The sequence below is a fragment of the Carassius gibelio genome, chromosome A17 (assembly GCF_023724105.1).
Source record: "Carassius gibelio isolate Cgi1373 ecotype wild population from Czech Republic chromosome A17, carGib1.2-hapl.c, whole genome shotgun sequence".
In the NCBI taxonomy this organism is placed as follows: domain Eukaryota; kingdom Metazoa; phylum Chordata; class Actinopteri; order Cypriniformes; family Cyprinidae; genus Carassius; species Carassius gibelio.
The window spans coordinates 2,350,569-2,371,352 of NC_068387.1; the positions used below are offsets into that span (position 1 = coordinate 2,350,569).

The window sequence follows — 20,784 nt, forward strand, 5'->3', positions numbered from 1 at the left end:
CATACCTGGATTTGATTGATTAGCAAATAGTTGCAAAAAGAAGTGTATTAAAGTGTGTTTTGGTCAAAAAACAATGTGTGATTTGATGAGCATAACAGAGGTGGTTCCATCAATCCGGAGATCCTAATACTTACCTGCATGTTTTAACAGGGACCTATTATGCCCCTTTTCACAAGATGTAAAATAAGTCTCTGGTGTCCCAAGAGTGTGTACGTGAAGGTTTAACTCAAAATACTTTAAAGATCATTTTTTATAGCTTGTTAAAATTGCCATTTTTAGGGTATGAGCCAAAACACATCATTTTCTTGTCTCCCCTTTAAATGCAAATGAGCTGGTGCTCCGGGGAAGAGGGCGGAGCTTCAAGAGCTCAAGCTCCGCAATACTAAATAATAATAAAGCTAGGCTTTGCAAATAAACACTTCATTATTAGTGAAAAAATGCACTTTATGAATTACACAAAATTACTCATGGTGCCATCGCATGCTATTACAAACTTTATAAGACGCACTTTTGATTATGAGCTCAAGTAATCCCAGCGGTCGACTTCACATTGCTTTCATATGCAATTTTAACTCCCACTTTCCTATTCACCATCATTCTGGTAGCAAGTGAAGGCAGCATCAGTTAAAATTTCGGTTGAGTTGAGGGAGCATCTTCTTCCAAAACAAAGTTAATCCACCTCGTGTTCAGTGGCTCAGATTTCAGGAGTAAATGGAGAGAGCTATGTGGATTCATACATCCAGCTACAGAACACACAAAACGCTTGGTAGCCATTCTCATCAGTGCAGCAAGGGCAGACTCGCTGTGAACTCGCTCAGGGCAGTTCTGTGTGTGAACAGCAGTGTCTGTCAACTTTCGTGGGCGGGGCCTGTGGCTAATGTGATGTCCCATTAGCAGCACTGCTGAAAACATGTAGTTGGGAGACACTGCTTTTTACTTATAGGGATTTAAAAAAAAATAGTGGGTGGATTTTTATCTTCATAGGGTGGTTGTGTACACGCACTGCCTTCCAACACACATTTATGTCCAAGCAACTATTAGCTATGAGTTAAAGTAATTGTTATTAATTATTAGCATGCAAAAAGCATCATTTTTACGTCTGTTCTATATTTTGACATTTCTCAATTTGTATACACATTAAAGAGCTAAAAATATGAAAAAATAAAAATAAAAATGTATTTTATGTACAACCTTATGCTAAAAAATATAAATAAAAACTTTTCAATTTATTTTAGCTTGTTTCCAAGGCAACATCTCACATTTCCATTTTGATTAACCTGATATACTAAAATAACTAAAAAATAAAAAATTCTAAGACATATTTTTAAAACAAATCTTATGAGAAAGATGACAAATTTTAATTGCTAACAATAATAATTAATAAAAAATATACTTATAATTTCTCAATATACTAATAGTGTTTCAGTGATACTAAAATAACACTTATCTGAACTCCAGCAAAGCAAAGCAAAATCGGGTTTGTGAACATTTTCCAAAATAATAATAAAAAATGTAAATAAAAAAAATATATATAAAAAACCCCAAACTATCACATTTCTTGAGTATTCAGAACCAATGCTGTGGTGTTTGAAATCTGGCTCAGATGCTTCCCATTTTGTCTTTGAGGTGTTTCTACACTTTGATCACATAATACAGATCACATCAATTATGGTGACACCTGCATGGTGTCAGTTCATCTTGTGTTTCTGTTTCCAGTCGAGAGACACACAAGATTGCTGTGTTCTACATTGGAGAAGGCCAGGAGGACAAATGCTCCATTCTGTCCAACACGGAGGGCAGACAGGCTTACGAGGACTTTGTCTCTGGGCTGGGATGGGAGGTGAAATAACACATCAGATCCTCTTAATGAGTCTGTAGTGAGCGGATGTCATGTCCTGGGACTATCAGAGCATCAGGAAGATCCTCTCTCTCTTTCAGGTGAATCTGGCCACTCACTGTGGGTTTATGGGTGGTTTGCAGAGAAACGGCAGCACAGGCAGCACAGCACCATATTACGCTACCTCCAACGTGGAGGTCATCTTCCATGTGTCGACTCGCATGCCTTCTGACTCGGATGACTCCATCACCAAAAAGGTAGTTTCAACCACCTCTTTTCCTGCTTGATAAGAACCATACACATTAATGCATATTAAATCTGCAAATAAATGGTATATAAGTGCATCAATAAAACAAAGTTATGCATAAAATAATTTTAAAACTAGAACAGCTGGGCACCAAAAACAGCACAAGCTCCTCGCTATACAGTTGAGGCTGGAGTTGTACTGCGCTTAAACAGCCCTAACAATAACCTAGTTTCTTTTTGATCAAAATACAATCCATCCACTAACTTCAGGACATGTAGTGATGTGGCATCTTGAATCCACGTTTTCCTGCTCATACTAATTGGAACATACAATTTTGCTAAAATAAACCTGTCTCACTTCATCATCAAATGCATAAAATGATTAAGATCAAGATTTAAATCAATAAATAGGACAGATAAAACCAAACACAAAATACAAAACAACAAATACACAGACATTTCCATAAATAGCTAAAAAAAGAACATTGCTCTTTATGTTGGCGCTATCTTTAAAGGCCAGACCAACTCGAACACGATGGGAAATATAACAGTGAACCTCACATATGTTATGAAGGAAAATCCACATGAACAGTAGGAACATGCTAAAATACAGTGATGAGGACTCACAGTCTCTCTGTCACATGTGCAGAGGTGGGTAGAGTACCCAAAAACTTTACTCAAGTAAAAGTAATTCTAGAAATATTTACTCAAGTAAAAGTAAAAGTACTAGTCTTGAATAGTTACTTGAGTAAGAGTAAAAGAGTATCGGATAAAAAATATACTCAAGTAGTTAGTTACTTTGGGTCATATATACGGAGCCTATTTTTATTTAGATATATAGATAAATGTATGTAATGTATGTGTGCGTGTGTGTGTAAATGTATATATCTCATCAGCCTTTACTCCAATTTATTATAAAACCCTGTCTGTTTACTTAAGTAACAGATATAGGTGTCATGCCATAACATATTTTTAATACGACTGACTTCATATTAAATGTGAATTTAACATTGAAAGTTAATGTGATATAAATATTGCTACTAATATTTCATTGTTCAGAAAGAGAGCAAATAACATTTACATTATTAAAGATCATTTTCACTGACAGTCTAGAGTTCAATCACTCTCAGAAATTCCCATTAAAATCACTGAAACTGTTAACACTGTGAAATCAATATCTTAATTGTAGATTCGTACACACATCTGCACTTTGTTGTTTCTGACGAGAGAATTGACCAGAAAGAGGTATTCAGTCAGCGAGCGAGTGAAGGAAGCACCGGCATTTTAGCGATGATTCATTTAAACACCTCTGATTGGCCATTGCATTCAAAAGAATCGTGTGTGACTGGTTAATGCGCCAACGCTGTAAAAACGCATCTATCTCTGGCTCAGCGCCAGCAAGCGATCACAGATCTGAATTTAGCAGCTGATGTTATGACTTGCTGAACATACTCGCACCGGTGTGATTGTATTAAAATTAATAAAATCTTAATTGGCTATTTTTTGTCTTTTGGAAGCTGCATTCAACTTGACTCCCCTATGTTATAAGCCACACACGTACAACAAACTACTGTCACAGTGGTATCGTGCACTGTAATCGAATGTAGCCACTGATCTATAATATAGAACTGGATTGCTCATGACGTCATTAAAGTGAAGCCGCCGCGCCGCCATATTGGTAATCCCTAGTGTGCGAAAAAGTTCCATTGAATTAATAGGAATTTGTATGATTTTAATGAGAAAACATCACCTAACAAGTCAGTGTTTATAAATATGAAGTATCACTCTACATTATTACAATGCGAACACCCTAGGCATGTAAAGTAGTGAGCATCATGAACATGATAAACATCAGACGGACACGACCTCAACACATATAACAAACTACAAAGTGTTCGTTCTGAAATCTGAATTTATTCAGAGAAATAACTGACTATATACAGTACGGATTTAAGAAATAAATACAAAGCTTTATTTCCCAGATAGTATTTTTTTTTCATTATAGAGAAATATTAACAACATAATTGTATAATTCATTGTAATATATTAAAATCCATTTCTGATACTAATATGTTTGTTTAATAATTCCTGAATAACTTAAAGAAATAAGCCATTTTTGTGTTTGATCAGTTACCTGTGTCATCAGTGCGCAGCAGACACGCGCACCTACACGATTTAAATATATCGCTTATCCTTTCCCAAAAGACCGTAAACACTGCAGATGACATCTGAAGTAAACATTACTTTATTACACATAACATAAAAACGAGTCCCGTTTGACTGATCAGCTTCAAATCGAGTTATTTTAGGACAGCGGTTTGAATGTAACTCAATGGTGCTCTCTGCTGGTAGGGATTAGTAAGATGGCGGATCGAACACTTCCGGTGGCTTCACTGCCCGTTGGCAGTTTAGAACGCTTTATAACCGTTATATATATAGATCAGTGAATGTAGCCCAAGTTATTACCTGTTAAACAGTATACAGCACACACGGTGTTCATCTAATAAGGATCTCCATCGCAAGCAAATATTAGCCTTTGCAGATTTGCTTTCAATTCAGTGCAGTTCCATTTTCACGTTTTCAACGCCTCTGATGATCTTAAACGTTACAACTCTGAGTGAACCGCTTCAGACGCTCAGCGCATTGCTTCAGGGAACTGAACGACTCCTTCAAACTGATTCATGAAACAATTCACTCGTTTGCCAATTGGTTTGATCAAGCCTTTGAACAGAATTGAATCAAAAGAATGAATCATTAGCGAATGGGCATCGCTCATTGTCCAGAGAAAAGTAGACGGCGCGTTTGGAATAAACTGAAGCATTTATAACATTTATTGCATTAAGATAAAGTAACGAGAGGAGCGTCGCCCACAGTAACAAAGTAAAAGTACAGATTTTCCCCAAAAAATGTACTCAAGTAAGAGTATGAAGTACCCATTTTTAAATATACTCCGAAAAGTATTAGTTACCCCGAAAAATTACTCAAGTAAATGTAACGAAGTAAATGTAACTTGTTACTACCCACCTCTGCACATGTGTTTATTAAAAGGTTTTTAAAATGTTAAAGAAAAGCCATTCAAAATATTTACAAATGTTGTGTGTGTTACTTTAACTTTTTATTTTAATATTGCATGTTAATTTTCATAAGTCAGAGCCAGTAAAATTTGTGGGTTTTCTTAAAACCAACATTTTAAATGAATACTGTGACATAAATGTTTGCTTACCCCTGAAAACACCGTTCTTTGGTTTAAATGGTGATTTAAATGCTGCAGTTGGTTGTGCAGACTCGACAGCAGGAGAATGACACGCGTGTAGAGCGTGACTTTTGGACCGTGCTGCTGATTGCACGGCTCTTGTCAGGCCGCTGAGAGCTGTGAGGCCGTGTCATCAGCGAGCGACCCGAGCATGTGCAGGTTTAGTAACAGCTCTCTCTCTCTGGACTCCTGTGTGCGCTGTGACCGGGGCCCCGATCAGCACATTAACTCACGCCGCAAGGGCCAAAGGCCTGCCGGATACCAGCAGGGCCCTGCTATCGAATTCCGCCCGTGTCGGCGGGACGGCGATCGACATGCGTTAGCAGGTTAAAGCAGGCAGAATGAGCCGGTTGGAAGCTGCTTAGTTTGAGCGCTCAATCCGATCATGCGAAGGCCTGCAGTGAGAAAAATTCATCAGGCTCCCGGACACTGAAGCCTCTCACTGTCGGAGCTCATATTAGCCCATCGCAGCCACACTGCATTCAGCACGGGAAGTGAGTGAGTGTGCCGCGAGCCATGCTCGGTTCATTCTGGCCATCAGGCCTTGTAATTGACGCGCTCCTGCTCTGGCAGAGAGAGAGAGAGAGGGGACTGTTGGGCGGCACGTGTGTGGGGAGGGGTGAAAGGGCTAGTTTATCATCTACAGGCGGACAGGAAGTAATTCCTCTAATTTACAAATGCAACTTCCAGAGGTAGCGAGAGAAGGAGAGGTGAAGAGCTGACAGCGAGAAAAATAGAAGGAGAAAAAGAGAAAAATTCTTGAATCCAATTGAGTGCTGGGGGGCAGAGCGGAGCCGAGCAGCTGGCTGGGCTAGTAATGCGGTTACTGGGAGGGTGTTGCCATGCGAGGCCACGGTGTCAGGAGGCAGCCAGTCATCCACACACACACACACACACACACACATACTCTTTTGTTGCAAAGGGAGGGATGCTGCCTCCTCATAAGGCAGCGTTTAAGCTTCGGGGTATCTCTTGCTCTGCTCGTGTGTATGCTATGCTCTTCACACTTAAAAATGGTTCTTTTAAGAACTGCTCACTAAACGGTTCTTTGAGATACCAGAATGGTTCTTCTATGTCATGGCAAATGCCCCTATTACTATTGCTCATACTTAAAATATTGGACAATCCTTAGCCTCGAACAGTTATATCTTAGGCTTTAAAAGTCTTAAAATCTTAAATTAGCTCAAATTCAAGGTCATAAAATGCCGTAAATATCTTACATTTTATATATATATATATATATATATATATATATATATATATATATATATATATATATATATATATATATATGTGTGTGTGTGTGTGTGTGTGTGTGTGTGTGTGTGTTTGTGTGTGTGTGTGTGTGTGTGTGTATATATTTATTTTAGGGGCCTAAAATTAGAGGAGAGAAAACTTGGTAATTTGATTACATTAACCCTCAAACGCACTCAGATGATATTCATGTTCTCCTGGGAAGTTCATATTTTCGAGTTGGGAAGTCATAATTATGACATCAGGTGTGTCCAAGTTGCTTTTGTCTTGAGCAAGATGGCAATATCCCTTTTCTACATAAAGTTCTATAGACTTTTTTTACTACATAAAAAATGTATAATGTGGATAATAATGTTTTTTTTTAACCAAATATTTTCATTAAATTGAACAAACTTTACCCTTTGTACAGATGCTGCATCTATTGTGTTCCCCATATTTTCTAATTGATACGTCCCCAACTTGATTATAATGATAACGTATGTTCAACTCATAAATGTGATCTTTCCGACATGACTTGTGCTTCTACAGGCTCACGGTTTATAATTAGTGTATACAGCACAATTAAGAGATTGCTTCTGATCAGCTGATATGACGGTGTTTACATCATGGTTTTTATATCCTGATATGTTGTAAATGGTTGTAATCTCTCTTATTTTATCTCCCTCATCTTTTTGAATGAGGAGCTAGCTGTAGTAAAGCATAGACATTTCAAAATAAGAATACAGCTGTATTTCAGGCTTGTTTCTGAATTAAAAATTCATGCATCATATTATCATCAGTCAACCTATCATTTTATGTATTGGCACAAAAAGCATATGTATGTAATAAATAAATAAAAAATTTAGTATTTTAAACTTGCAGTTACCCGGTTAGTGCCCTAGAACCAATTTAATCAAGTCTCTGCAGATACCCTGACAAAACACTGTTAAAAAATAAACCCTGTTTATTCTGCAGACAGGAATGATGCTGCAAAGCATGTGGTTTAAGAAGAGGTATACTGTCATTTTATAAAACACTAAACTGGATGAAAAATCCCAAAGGCTTTCATTGTTGGAGTAACCTGAGGCATCAGAAGGACTTTGAGCTGGACTCTATTGGCTTGAATGGGAAGAATCCATCATCGACCCAGAATACCCTAGCAACCGCTTGGAGCATCTTAGCAATGCATAGCAACGCCCTGGCAACCAGCCACAACACCTTCACAGGCAAAAACTTAAGCCTGTCCTAAAGTTCAGGTTTCTTAGAAGTCTGCTCGCTTTCTTTGAGAATGGTATCTGGCGTACAGTATGTGTTCCTCTCTCCGCCCAACCTGTTTACATGCCGCCAATTCTTCTGCTGATGCTCCAAATGGATCGGTATGTCCTGACCCAATCAGCTTGTTGTGGATTTGTTTAATTTTAGTCCATTAGCATAATGAAGGGCTTATGGGAAAATGTGGTAATTGCATTTTTGGTGAAGAGGACATGTTTTGGTAATGGCTCATTAGGCATGGGTGCATCGGCAGATGTTTAACGACCCATTGAGAGACGCTTGCGTAAGGCCGTACCGTCGCAGTGACATGCTTCCAAGACTCCTCTTTTTTGATTACAGAGGTCACTATAATTTCTCACCATTTTGGTAATAGTACACTTAATTGTTGTTAATTATTTGGAATGACATCTTTATGGTGCTACTTCTGTTTTGTTTAGTCTTTGATGGTAAATGATGCTGTGAGCCACACAAAGAACCAGTTGTGTGTTGTATGACAAATAATGATCTCTTTGTGTTTACTAGGCTTAGGCTTAGATTAGGGTGATGTAAGCACACATTTCTATCACGTTATTCTCAGATGGCTTATAGATTCCGTAGTATACACTCAATTCAAATCGATGGAATGAAACAAATAAAAAAGCTCAGATTTTTTTGTAGATTTATTGTTCAGTCTAATACATTGTAAAAAAAAAAAAATACAAAATTATATAAATGAGAATTTTTTTCTCCATTATTAAAAACATTGGAATGCCCATTTGCATACCTGCAAACTCGTCACCTTTCGGAAAGATTCTGTTTTGACATTGAAAAAGGCTGTTCACATGATTCGTGACACAGAAATCCTCAGATTTGCACAAATGGCTTTATATGAATGAGACTCTGAAGGGAACTGACTCTTTTATAGCTTTTTCTGTTAATCTTACCTTCATATAATATCTAAAAGTAGTGTTCATACGTGCAGTGTTGTTTCAAAGTGGCTTCAGGACTGCTGAAGACAAGTAGCAATCAGTCATTACACCAGTTAGGTTAATTATGTTTATTTATTTATTTTGGCCATTAAATGTTGATGATTAACTGTTTGATGTCTGAACATTTCAAGATTATTGCAAGATCATTAGCATTAAAAGAAGTCATCATTCCGCCTTTCAGCTCCAGAATGCTCCTTGCCGTCTAGATATCTGACTCATATGGGTCACACAGTTTCTACTGCTTCTTGTTTCAGAGTCTCCTGCCTGAATATAAAAGCCTTTACAGGATTGACAGCCAGTAGTACCACCTCTCTGAACCCACTGCTCTGATACAGTTTTCCTCATGTACAACATTAAGAAAATTATTGCAACATGTTGTTGTTTACTATATACACTAGACCTTCAACATTTATATGACATATTAATCAGACTCCCAGCACCCATGTACTTCATCTTCATATGGTCCCAAAAATAGCTTCTGAAAATAATCAATTTCCTACAAATGTATGTGTATTTTTATGTGAAACGAAAATCTGTCCAGTTGTCTGGCTGAAGTCAATTTGTTTAAATGATTGAAACATAATGAAACCAATTTCTGTAGCTCATTTGACTTCAAATTGAAAAATCCCCAAAATAATGTCAGTTGTTATGTACTAAAATAAATGTACAGTCTTTCTGGAATTATTGTTGATCACTAGGAAAACGTGCATGTTTGTGAGATTGAGTCATATTTTGATGCCCACGGTACTTTTACGTTGTCTTTCTAAGAATTAGTTTTTCATTTGTTATTCAGTACATATGCACTGTGAAAATGATTATCTGGGATTGCTGTTTCCCTGATGTGCAGCCCTCATGATGTTTCTGACTAATGCTTACAGTGTTTTGTTGGTTTGTGTGTCAGATTTATTAATGTGTTTTGCCTCTGGTTGTTCATAGCTTCGTCACTTGGGAAACGATGAAGTGCACATCGTGTGGTCGGAGCACACGCGGGATTACAGACGAGGAATCATTCCCACCGACTTCGGAGATGTCCTCATCATCATCTACCCCATGAAAAACCACATGTTCTTTGTTCAGATCATGAAAAAACCCCAGGTATGTCCCTCATCGTGAAGATAATGACATTACGTTACATTAAAAACCACAACCGTCCACCATAACTTACCAGATTTTCATATATTACGTGAAATGCCTCTCCCGAGGCGTCTTAAGATCTCCGTCAGGATGTGCGATGTTTCAATTGTGGCTGGAGGGGATGGATGGTATCTCTTCCTGTCTCTTCTCTGAAAGCACTAATGCTGGAAGTCCATTACTGCACTGTCGGCACGCCACTCTCATCGCGGTCAAGCTGCCTTTCATCTTCCTCCTCCTGCGTCTGCCGCTAGATCCCCAGAGAAACCGAGCGTGCATCATTTGTAATTTCTCGCAAACACGTCAGCTCTCCCAGACTTGACTGCCGTGTGTCGAGTGGCCTGGATGCTGTCGGATGTATGGCTCCTGCAGCATGTCACCAGCTGCAATTACTGAAATTCCCTCAGCTGTGTCACTGCTTTCTGTCGTTCCACTAAAATAACTCTCGTTTCATCCACTCGAGAAACGCAAGCCTTGGCAAATGAAAGTGCTGCATTATCCATCGACTAGATTCAGCTGTCCCACGTATTGATTTTGTCGGTTTGTGGTGTACATATATCACATGCAACATTGGGTTGAGACTTAATATAAATTGTAAAATGTAAATGTAAAAAGTGAACATGTTTTCTTCATCATTTGCTCTGTTTCAACCAGGTTCCTTTCTTTGGGCCTCTGTTTGACGGGGCGATAGTGACTGGAGCGCTGTTGCCGAGTCTGGTGCGGGCCACGTGCATCAATGCCAGCAGGGCTGTGAAGTCTCGACTGCCGCTTTACCAGAGATTGTATCCTTCATCTTAACAGTGGGTAACCAGTGAACTGAGATCACAGCGTTCTAGTATCTGAATGTGATTTGGCACACTTTCTGCTTGTAGGTTGAGCAGACATTTAAGTGTGTCCCATTTCACTCTGTAGTTCCCAATGCCATGGATCTTTTTAGTGAACATGACTTGATCATGTGATACGATTTGTTAATATCTTGCTAGTGTGTATCGACATAACTGCTTAAAACACGGCACAAGTGATTTTTTTTTTTTTTTTTTTGCATTGTGTGTTGTTATTTGTTGTTACTGTTAAAAGTACAGCTTGTCCATTTCTGGCAAAGACAGGGCATCATTTTCAGGTAAGTTTTTTTCTTTCTTTTTTTTTTTTTTTTTGTGTACAGTATACTGGGAATTTTTAGGGAGCAAAAGAGTCAGTGGACTGGCCCTAGATATGCATATTTCCCACTGAACCTGGGAGAAGATTGATTCAGACTCTCTTATTTCAAAAACTGCATCAAATTAATTAAAAAAGCTGTAAAAGTAAATAGAAAAAATTTATTTGAAAGTTGAAAGTTCGAAAGAACAGCATTTAGTTGAAACAAAAATAATTTGTAACAAATGTAATTGGGGTACTTACAAAATATAAATATATATTATGTATTATTTATTGACACTTTTGGTAAACTTTAGCCATCCTTGCTGAATAAAAGTTTTACTTACTTGGACTATGGATGGTAGTGAGTGTAAGTGATGAAAATGATTGCCTAGCAACATTAATTTCACAGACAAGCGGTCAGTTTTGACCATTCCTGTGTCTGTGTATTAAGTGTATTCCTATAGCACTGTGTATTTAGTTTATTTAACACCTGTAACACTGGAACAGATCATAAGTAGATATTGGCACATCATGTCTGATTTTTAATTCTGCTCTTTGCTGTCTGCAGTGATATTGCATCAGTGTGATCATTATTGTGCGTGATTTTGTGTGTGTGAGTGTGTGTGTGTGTGTGTGTGTTTGTGTGTGACTGTTAATTGTCTCTTGTGAATAGGGTGTGAAAGGCCATTAAGGATATTCTGCTTTCACAGCTTCCTGCAATGACTTGAACTGTCTCTATGAATAATTGATCTGCTTTTGGGTGCTGCTTCTACACCACTGTCTCTTATCTTTCCATCACAAGAACATCACACAAAAGTGCATTCTGTGTGTGTTTCTCTAGCTCACTTGTACTCTGTGTGTCTTTCTGTCGCTGTTTGTCTTTCCATTGCTCATCCCATCTCTTTGTCCAAGTTCACAACACAGGCCTGATTCCAAATCATTTTGTTGTTGTTGTTGGTTTGAGGTTGTGACATATGAAGTTTGTTCCATGTCCGACACTAACCTGAACAGACGGTGCTCCTAAACCAAGCCATATACATGAAAGAACAGTGATTAATTATGAGGGTAAAGAAACAGGGTAATTTTGTCAAGTCGACACTTAATGAAAAAACACCTTATCTACTTTTTAAATGCAATTTAACTTTATTAAACCTATTGCTAGTAAACCATACATATATAGTTTTAAATTAAAACAGACCAGTTTTAATTTAGTATTAATTATTTACTATTATCTTTTTAGTTAATATGTTGAATTAGATTTTATTTTTATGATTTCAGTTTTCATTGTCATTTAATTTGTAGAAATGTTGTTACATGCTTTTGTCAGTTTTATTGGTCTTTTTTGTGTTTCTAAATAGTTACAATTTTGGCGTGCCACGTAAAAAAAAAAAAAAAAAATTCTAAGATTACGATATTAAATTCATAATATTTCAAGAATAAAGTTGAAATTACGAGAATAAAGTTGAAATATTAAGAGAATAAAGTCTAAATGTTTTGAGAATAAAGTTGTAGTACTACGGGAATAAAGTGTAAATATTACAATAATAAATACAAAATATTATGAAAATGAAGTCAAAATATTACAAGAATAAAGTCGAAATGTTTCAAGAATAAAGTCGAAATACTACGAGAATAAAGTTGAAATGTTTTGAGAATTTAAATCGTAGAAATTAAAGTTATAATATTTTGAGAGTATAGCCTTTATTGCGCATGTAAATGGCCTAGATTGAGATCATCTGAGCAGCCACATCGTCTTACAAATTCATTATTTGTAGCACGCCAGCCACCCAGCAATCACAATAATTTTGTGCTTGGTTGCTTTAATATAACACAGCTCAACTTCACTAATTCTGTCAGTTTTATCACGAAATACAAATTACAAATGTGTTTTTCCTCTTTATTTCAGGTTTATAGCAAGATATAAAAGTGAAGGAACATCAGAAGGCATGAAAAAACAGTAGCCTATATATAAATTTTTTATGAAAATAATGTCTCATTATTGTAATTGTAAAGACTCACATGGCGCTTAAAGAAAGTATAAGAGTGTGAAAAACAAACATTAGTGTAATATATTGTTTGTATTTCGCTATAAACCTGACAGATTTTGAAAGATGAGACTTTGGAATATCTCCTGGTGCTCCCAATCCGGGACATTTGCATGAGCAAAAGGACAGAATATACTCTCAAAATATTTTTACTTTAATCATTATTCTCGAAACATTTAGACTTTATTCTCGTAATATTCAGACTTTATTCTTAAATATTTCGACTTTATTCTCATAATATTTAGAGTTTATTCTCATAATATTTCGACTTTATTCTCAAAACATTTAGACTTTTTTTCGTAGTATTTTAACTTTATTCTGGTCATTTCGATTTTATTCTCAAAAAATATATATATATCTCGTAATCTTAGATTGAATTTTTTTTTTACTTGGCAGTAAAACGAGGTCGTAATTTCAGTTTATAATTTTTGTGTTTCAGCTTTTATTTCAGTTCGTTGCAAAGGCAACATTTCTCATTTTTATTTTTTTTAGCTAACGATAAAATTGCAACAGACATCTATCGGCTCCTCCAATCATTTAATTTGCTTAAACTCCTCCCTTTCAAAAAGTTTACTGCAAACTCACATTCAGACCCGCCTCCTACATCTCAAAATCAAATCAACAACCAACGAACCGAACCAACTCCCACCCTACATGTTCTCTAACTCTGCTAAGCATTGCAATACGAAATAAAAGATCTGTCGCTACCTCCATTTCATCATGCACCTCAGCACTGTTGTTTTAAATTGCTCCAGGATGTCTAGAGCAACCTTGGACTATGTATGCCAGGCTCTCAATGCTTGACGTTGCGCTAAGGCAAGCATCAGTTTCATCCTGAAGTCACATTATGAAAAATTTGATACATATCAAGTTTGTTTTCCAGAGTGAGTGACTTTACCCATACACATCGGAGAAAAAAGCACTGCGGTGTAAATGTAGTCCTCTTTTTTTCTCTCTTACAGTTTGTTGCTCCTTGTCAGATCAATGACCTTGCCTCGCAGTCTGAAAGATGTCTGCTTTTGTGTAGAGATGAAATCTTCTCTGGAGTTTTCACAATGGTCAGGGTCCCTGCAATCTTCCTGCTTGTTGTGATTGGTGCTCCAGCGTAATTAGTTGAATATTTCTTGAAAGAGAGTCCTCGTGCTCCCTGCACAGGCTGATAAAAGCAGGCATCTCTCTCTGGCCCTGCTGCAGAGATGGAGGGGCCTCCAGCAGGCTACACCATCACTCAGCTCTAATTGGATGGGTTTTGGTAAAATGACCACCAGCGCTTGGCATGGGGCACTGCAGTCCACCCCTGTGCCCTGCGATGTCCAACACCCTAGCCTTCTATTGTCCGTGTATACAGGTGAATGTTTGGAGCTAATCTATGCAGGGCTCCAGACTAAGCTTTTTCACTAGGAGCACAGTGGCCCCCAACTGAAAATTTTAGGGGCACAACCAGAAAATGTAGGGGCGCACACCGTAAATCAACATGCTAACAAAATCTACTAATTTCCACTGTATTACTAATAAATACTTTAATAATATATGCAGAAATTAAAATGTGCTGTTTCAAATTCAGTGTCACATTTTATTCTGCACTTTTGAAGATGCAACAACAAGGTAAACTGACAGCACAATCGCTGTCATGACAGTACAAATAGTAAACAAAATTCCATACACTCAGGATAAAAAATGTGCATAGTAAAAAAGTTTGTGTGCATGCTGTATCGTTGTTGTATGTTTCGTTAAGTTTTAAGCCATTCTTCCTTTGAAGGTCGAGCTGGCTTTTGTATTTGGTGAAAGGTAGTTCTAATGCTTATAGTACCTCAGCCATCTGAATTCTTACAGCCAGTCTTCTCGAAAATGGTGAGTGTGGACCAGGGCCGGCCCTGACCAATTTGCTGCCCTAGGCAAGATTTTACCTGGCGCCCCATGCATCACAGCCCATTTCACCCTGTCATTGTGTTCATCCTTTAGCATATATACACATACACACACACACACACACACATTACAGCAGAACTGTTTCCAACACTCATAATAAATCATCATTTTAGAATGAGTCTAAAGGATTCTAAAGGATCATGTGATAGACTGGATGTCACATGTGACACTGAAGAATGGAGTAATGATGCTGAAAAATCAGCTTTGCATCACAGAAATAAATGATAATTTAAAGTATAATAAATTGAAAAAAAATTATTTTAAATTGTAATAATATATCACAATATTAAATTTTTTCTGTATTTTTGATCAAATAAATGCAGGCTTGATGAGCAGAAGAAACTTCTTTCAAAAACATTAAAAATAGTAGGGGTGCTCCGATCACGTTAATGCGCATCTCGTCAGTAAAGCCGGTTTTCTAATCAGCGGTTAATTGCATCAGGTGCGTGGTTTCACATAGAGCAGCTGTTACTACACAGAGCCTTCTCTATTAACAGCTGCTCTGTGTGAAATCACGCACCTGATGGAATTAACCGCTGATTAGAGAACCGGCTTTACTGACGAGATGCGCATAACGATCGGCCGATCGTGATCGGAGCACCTCTAAAAAATAGTAATGTTTCCAAACTTTTGGCCTGTACTGTATCCCCCCAAAACTGCACAACTGTAGAGTAAAACATTAATAAAAAAGTGATAATAAAAAATGCGTCTTAAAACTGACATTATTGTACAAAATCACAGTCTGGGGACTCAGAACAACTGCTAACATTAAGTTTAAGGTAAAAAATAACTGCCATGAAATTATAGTATCTTACTCCTATGCAATAAATTGTTCTTTCACTACATCTCTTTACCTCTGTCTTTATCCTCTTCTCTTCTTTTTGGCACTGTATCTATCGCAGACTATGCTCATTTATAATGTCATGTAAATTCGGCCTTCCGTCACAATCAGGAAACTTTCACCGTGTCTAGAACTGGCGCGAGCTGCCAGGCCCGTTTCTACGAGCTGTGTGTTAACAAAAGCAGTGCTGTATACATTGGATGCAGCGTCGGGCACGCTACACAACAAATTACCAACAACTGATCGTGCGCGCGCTCTGTTTCTGACACACTTCAAGCACTCGATGGGCGGGGGAAGATTGAAGAACCGGACTTTTTTTTTTTTGTTTGCTTTATTTGGAAGTGTTTCGAATTAATGGTTTTTAAATAGTAGCCTATTATAAAAAAATATATATATGTAAAAAAAAAAAAAAAAAAAATCACTCGTTCACTCATTCTGGCGCCCCTATGGATGAGAGGCGCCCTTAGCATTTGCCTATACCGCGGGCTGGCCCTGGTGCGGACTTTTTTCGCCACACCAACCTTTGACTCTGAATCATCATCTGACGGTGACACTAGGCTCTGGCACTGGTACACTAGCCGCAGGTCGGAAGAACGAATCAATAGTTCGCTTGCTCATAGCTCAGACGCACGCACATATCAGGTTGTGATGATATTTGTCTCTGTCTGTTTCCTTCCCACAGATGTTTACGCGCGCTCAATTATCTCTAGGCCCCTCCCCCTCCACACATTTTAGCCACTTACAGTGGCCATTCCCTATTCTTCTCACACGCATTTGCCGCCTCACAGACAGGCATCACTCAATGAGACGCGAGTGTGTGCTCGCGTCTCATTAGTATGTGTGCAAGTGTGTGTGTGTTTGTGTGTGTGTTTGCATGCGTGCCTGTGCAAATCTACTGGTCGCACATGTGCGACTGGATGTAAAATTCAGTCGCACACTCTCAAAATTTGGTCGCAAAATGCGACCATTTGGTCGCAGTCTGGAGCCCTGCTATGGATCTCTATCCCGCCCGGCTCTGGGATTATGCTTTTCCAAAGGGCTTAGCTTGAATGGAGAGTCTCCACTGCTACTGACACCTTTCACATTGTGCATAATGTGTGGTGATTATTGATTCATCAGCTGCTGCAAGTTTGAAGTGGGCCATGCTGAAGTCCAGTGCAGGATATATTACAAGATCAATAATGAAGATACAATAAAATTCATCTTCAGCTAAAATATGAGCCTTTTGTTCCTTCATGTTCTCACTTTTGTTGACATTTTCTTATATTGCTTAGGAGCAAATTGGGCTCTCTTGAAGGGACTGGTCTCCCACAAATGATAATTCAGTCGTTATTGACTCACCCTGGTGTTCTAATTCCATATGACCTTCTTTCTTTTTCCTTACAGCAGTGCAGAGATTTAAATATGTCCTGCTCGCTCTCATCAATATAATGGCAGTGAATATTGACAAGCTTAAAAAAAAAGCTAATATTGTCACAGAATGATGCCATGTCACTCGTGACATACATGTATAGTATATTTCAGTTGCTTTGAGGGCTTAAGATAAGACTTAAATACACTAGCTTTAACCCATCTGATTATTTTTTCTACTACTGTTTACATCATTTTCATTATCACTAAAAATGAAGGGAGTTGGTGCATATGATATGTTTGTTAACTGCTAAACATTTACAACTCCCTGTGTTGTTTTTGATATTCAGTGTGATTACATTGATTTCTCACAAATTCTTTGAAATATTCTTCATAAAAATATTCTTCCTCCACTATTCAATGTCACTTATCAAAACACTCTGGGGTAGAATTTGCATAAGCATAAAAAACAGCTTTTTCTTATTTCTTCTTACTTTTTCATCTTTTTCTTAAAGGGGGGGTGAAATGCTATTTCATGCATACTGAGTATTTTTGTTCCAAAAATACTCCTTCCGGTTTGTCACAAGTTTCGGAAGGTTTTTTTCGAGTATGGGTCTGTGTGACGTTAGATGGAGCGGAATTTCCTTATATGGGTCCTAAGAGCGCGCTCTCCCGTGGAGCAGAGACGAGACATTCACTGATCAGAGCGAGAGACCGAATTGTCACAAAAGAAGTGTGTTTTTGGTTGCCAGGGCAAGACAACCCTGCACAGATTACCAAAAAAAAAAACAGCATTAAGGGACCAGTGGATGGAGTTTATTTTTACAGAGCATCAACGGAGTTGTGCAAGTGTTTGTGTTTGTTCCCTGCATTTCGAAGATGCTTGTTTTACAAACAAGGCCCAGTTTGACGCCGGATTTGCACGTCGTTTATTTCTTAAGGATAATGCAGTCCCAACGAAAAAGGGTCACGATCGTGTGTTGGAACCGCAGGCGGTGAGTAAAACTGCCTAAAATATCTGTGTTGTTAACTTAGCTATCGGCGCATAAGCACATCAAGTAAACAACATGCGATGTTGTCATCAAACTGCACTTGTACAGCTTAAAAAAAAAAAAAAAAAGACGACATAAATTGGAACTTAGTCATTTTCCAAAACCGCTAAGCAAATATATACAGTTTCAATACATACCAAATAGAGACGTCGTTGCTGATGCTGCTCTTGTGTAACCCCTCTCTCCCGGGTCCTCTCTGACACTCCTCACACTCGCTCCGAGCGGGGCTCGAACTCGGGTCTCCGGCATGGGTGGTGGACGCACAAACAAGGAGGCTAAATAGCTACAGCGACTAGCGCCTGTCGCTAGTGCGTCTCTTGAGATCGGGGAGTGAGGTTTACTTGCACAGCACTACTCACTGGCCTCCGTTACACTTGTTAAATTTCAGCCTCTGGATCTCATTCTGGATCATAAATATACAGCTGAATCTGACTGTTAGCCATGGTTTGTTTTGGATGTTTTTTTCCTCACGGTAATGTCACAGACGCTCTCAATGCAAAAGCCTACTCGCGCTCGTGATTCTTTAGCTCCGCCCACACGTCACGCCTCCAGGCACTCGTGTTTTTCCGGGAAAAATCGGTACAGACTATCTTTCTCTTATAAATATAATAAAACTAAAGACTTTTTGGAGTTATGAAGGATGCAGTACTACTCTATAGGTACTCAAGATTAACATGATATTGAGTGAAAACGAGCATTTCACATCCCCCACCCCCCCTTTAGGGTTGTTCTAAAAATAAGAATTTTTTAAAGAAAGTTCTTAAAAATCTTTGTTAATAAACTAACATCAGGAAAAACTCCAACTTAAATATTAATTATTAAATTGTTTTAGTAATTTAAAGAGATAAGATGATTATACTGTAGTAATCTGCAGTCCTTTGAGCTTTGAGTTGATAAACGAGTTGAAACAAATTATAAAGAAAAAATGATTTCTTTTTGTCAAAAAAAGTTCTTAAGAAAATCTGAGAACTTTATTTTTTGTTCAACTTTTATTTGTTCATTTATTATTTTTTTTAGATTACGTATGTACAGTATCTATTTATTTATATATATATAAACTTTATTTAGTTTTGTCCAGAACAGAGGTCAAAAAAGGAAACAGTAGCATTGTATACAAGTTACAAATAAATGTCCCTGATGCATAAAATAAAGGAGTTCCAAACAGATATCACAGTGGTAACATCAGAAGGGTATTAAAATTATATATATGTAACAAAGTTCTTGCGTGTAAAGAGGAAGGAGACCGGGGTCGGCGTGCTGAGGCTCATGGGATACTTTATTCACCAATAAGAAAACAAATAAACAATTGCGCCACATGCGCATGCACTTCACAGTATTTCTCTACCTCGCACTACTGTAGTCTTCGTATCTTTGGGGTTGTAGTTCCACAGCTTCTCACTCACACGAGTCCCCAGCTCTCTCGCTTTTTGCTCGTCCTCAGCCGGCTTAAATACCGGTTCCCCATGCCAATCACTGCAACTAGATCCAGGTGTTAATTGTTTTTCACTTGCCCCACTTACCACCGCTCGTCTCCTCACTCTCTCTTCCGTCGCACACCTCGCTGAACCATGCCCCCCCCACCACATACCCCCACTGCACAGCATCCACTGAACATATCTGGTACCTCCTTTTTAGTGAGGCCAGTCAGCGGGCTGGTGAGGTCCGAATAGCGAGGAATAAACCCCAGCCCCAGGAACTGCCTCACCTCCTTTTTGGTCTTGGGCCTGGGGCAGGTCGCAATTGCTGTTGTCTTATCAATTTGGGGACGCACCTGCCATTGGCCCAAGTGGAAGCCCAGATACCTCACTTCCGCCCGCCCATCTGCGCACTTCTTTCGGGATGTCCGTTAGCCCCGCCCGTCTCACTTTGATACTGCGTTCACCCTGTGATAGTCCACACAAAACCTCACCGAGCTGTCCGTTTTAGGCACCAAAACTGTCGGGCTCGCCCAATCACTGTGGGACTCCTCGATTACTCCCATCCCCAGCATTGCCTCTAATTCAGTCTGAACCACTTTTTTCTTGTGTTCAGGTAATCTATATGGCCGGCTGTAAACCACCACGCCCGGTTCTGTCTCAATATGGTGCTGAATCAGATCAGTACGACCAGGTAGGGGCGAAAACACATCTTCAAACTGTACCTGTAAACGGCCAATGTCAGTGAGCTGCGAGGGTAAGAGGTGATCCCCTCCCGGGGCCAGGGCGAGGGATTTTTCATTAATGATTGCTTCTGGCCCGAGATCCTCCTCTCCACTCACTGCCATCGCTAGCAACACTGACCCCTCCGCACTCCTTTTTTTAAGGAGCTTGAGGTGGTAGATTTGCCGTGAGTCACCTCTATCTGTTCATACTACTACATAATTGAGATTTCCTATCCGCTGTGTGACCTCAAAGGGTCCTTGCCACTTTGCTAATAATTTGGAGCTAGAGGTTGGGAGTAAGACGAGCACTTTATCTCCTGGTGCAAATTCTCGTAACTTAGTCCCCCGGT

At 38.6% G+C, this 20,784-nt stretch overlaps 1 protein-coding gene across 6 annotated transcripts in view; it reads left to right on the forward strand.

Annotated features, from left to right (window-relative positions):
- LOC128031480 (ral GTPase-activating protein subunit alpha-2) overlaps positions 1-20,784 on the forward strand; it is a 164,450-nt gene that overhangs the window by 106,030 nt on the left and 37,636 nt on the right. For all 6 annotated transcript variants that reach the window (XM_052619774.1, XM_052619769.1, XM_052619771.1 and 3 more), the window contains 4 exons: positions 1,717-1,840; positions 1,939-2,094; positions 9,746-9,904; positions 10,595-10,722. In XM_052619774.1, the coding sequence (XP_052475734.1) occupies positions 1,717-1,840; positions 1,939-2,094; positions 9,746-9,904; positions 10,595-10,722 (567 nt within the window). The remainder of the gene's footprint in view (positions 1-1,716; positions 1,841-1,938; positions 2,095-9,745; positions 9,905-10,594; positions 10,723-20,784) is intronic.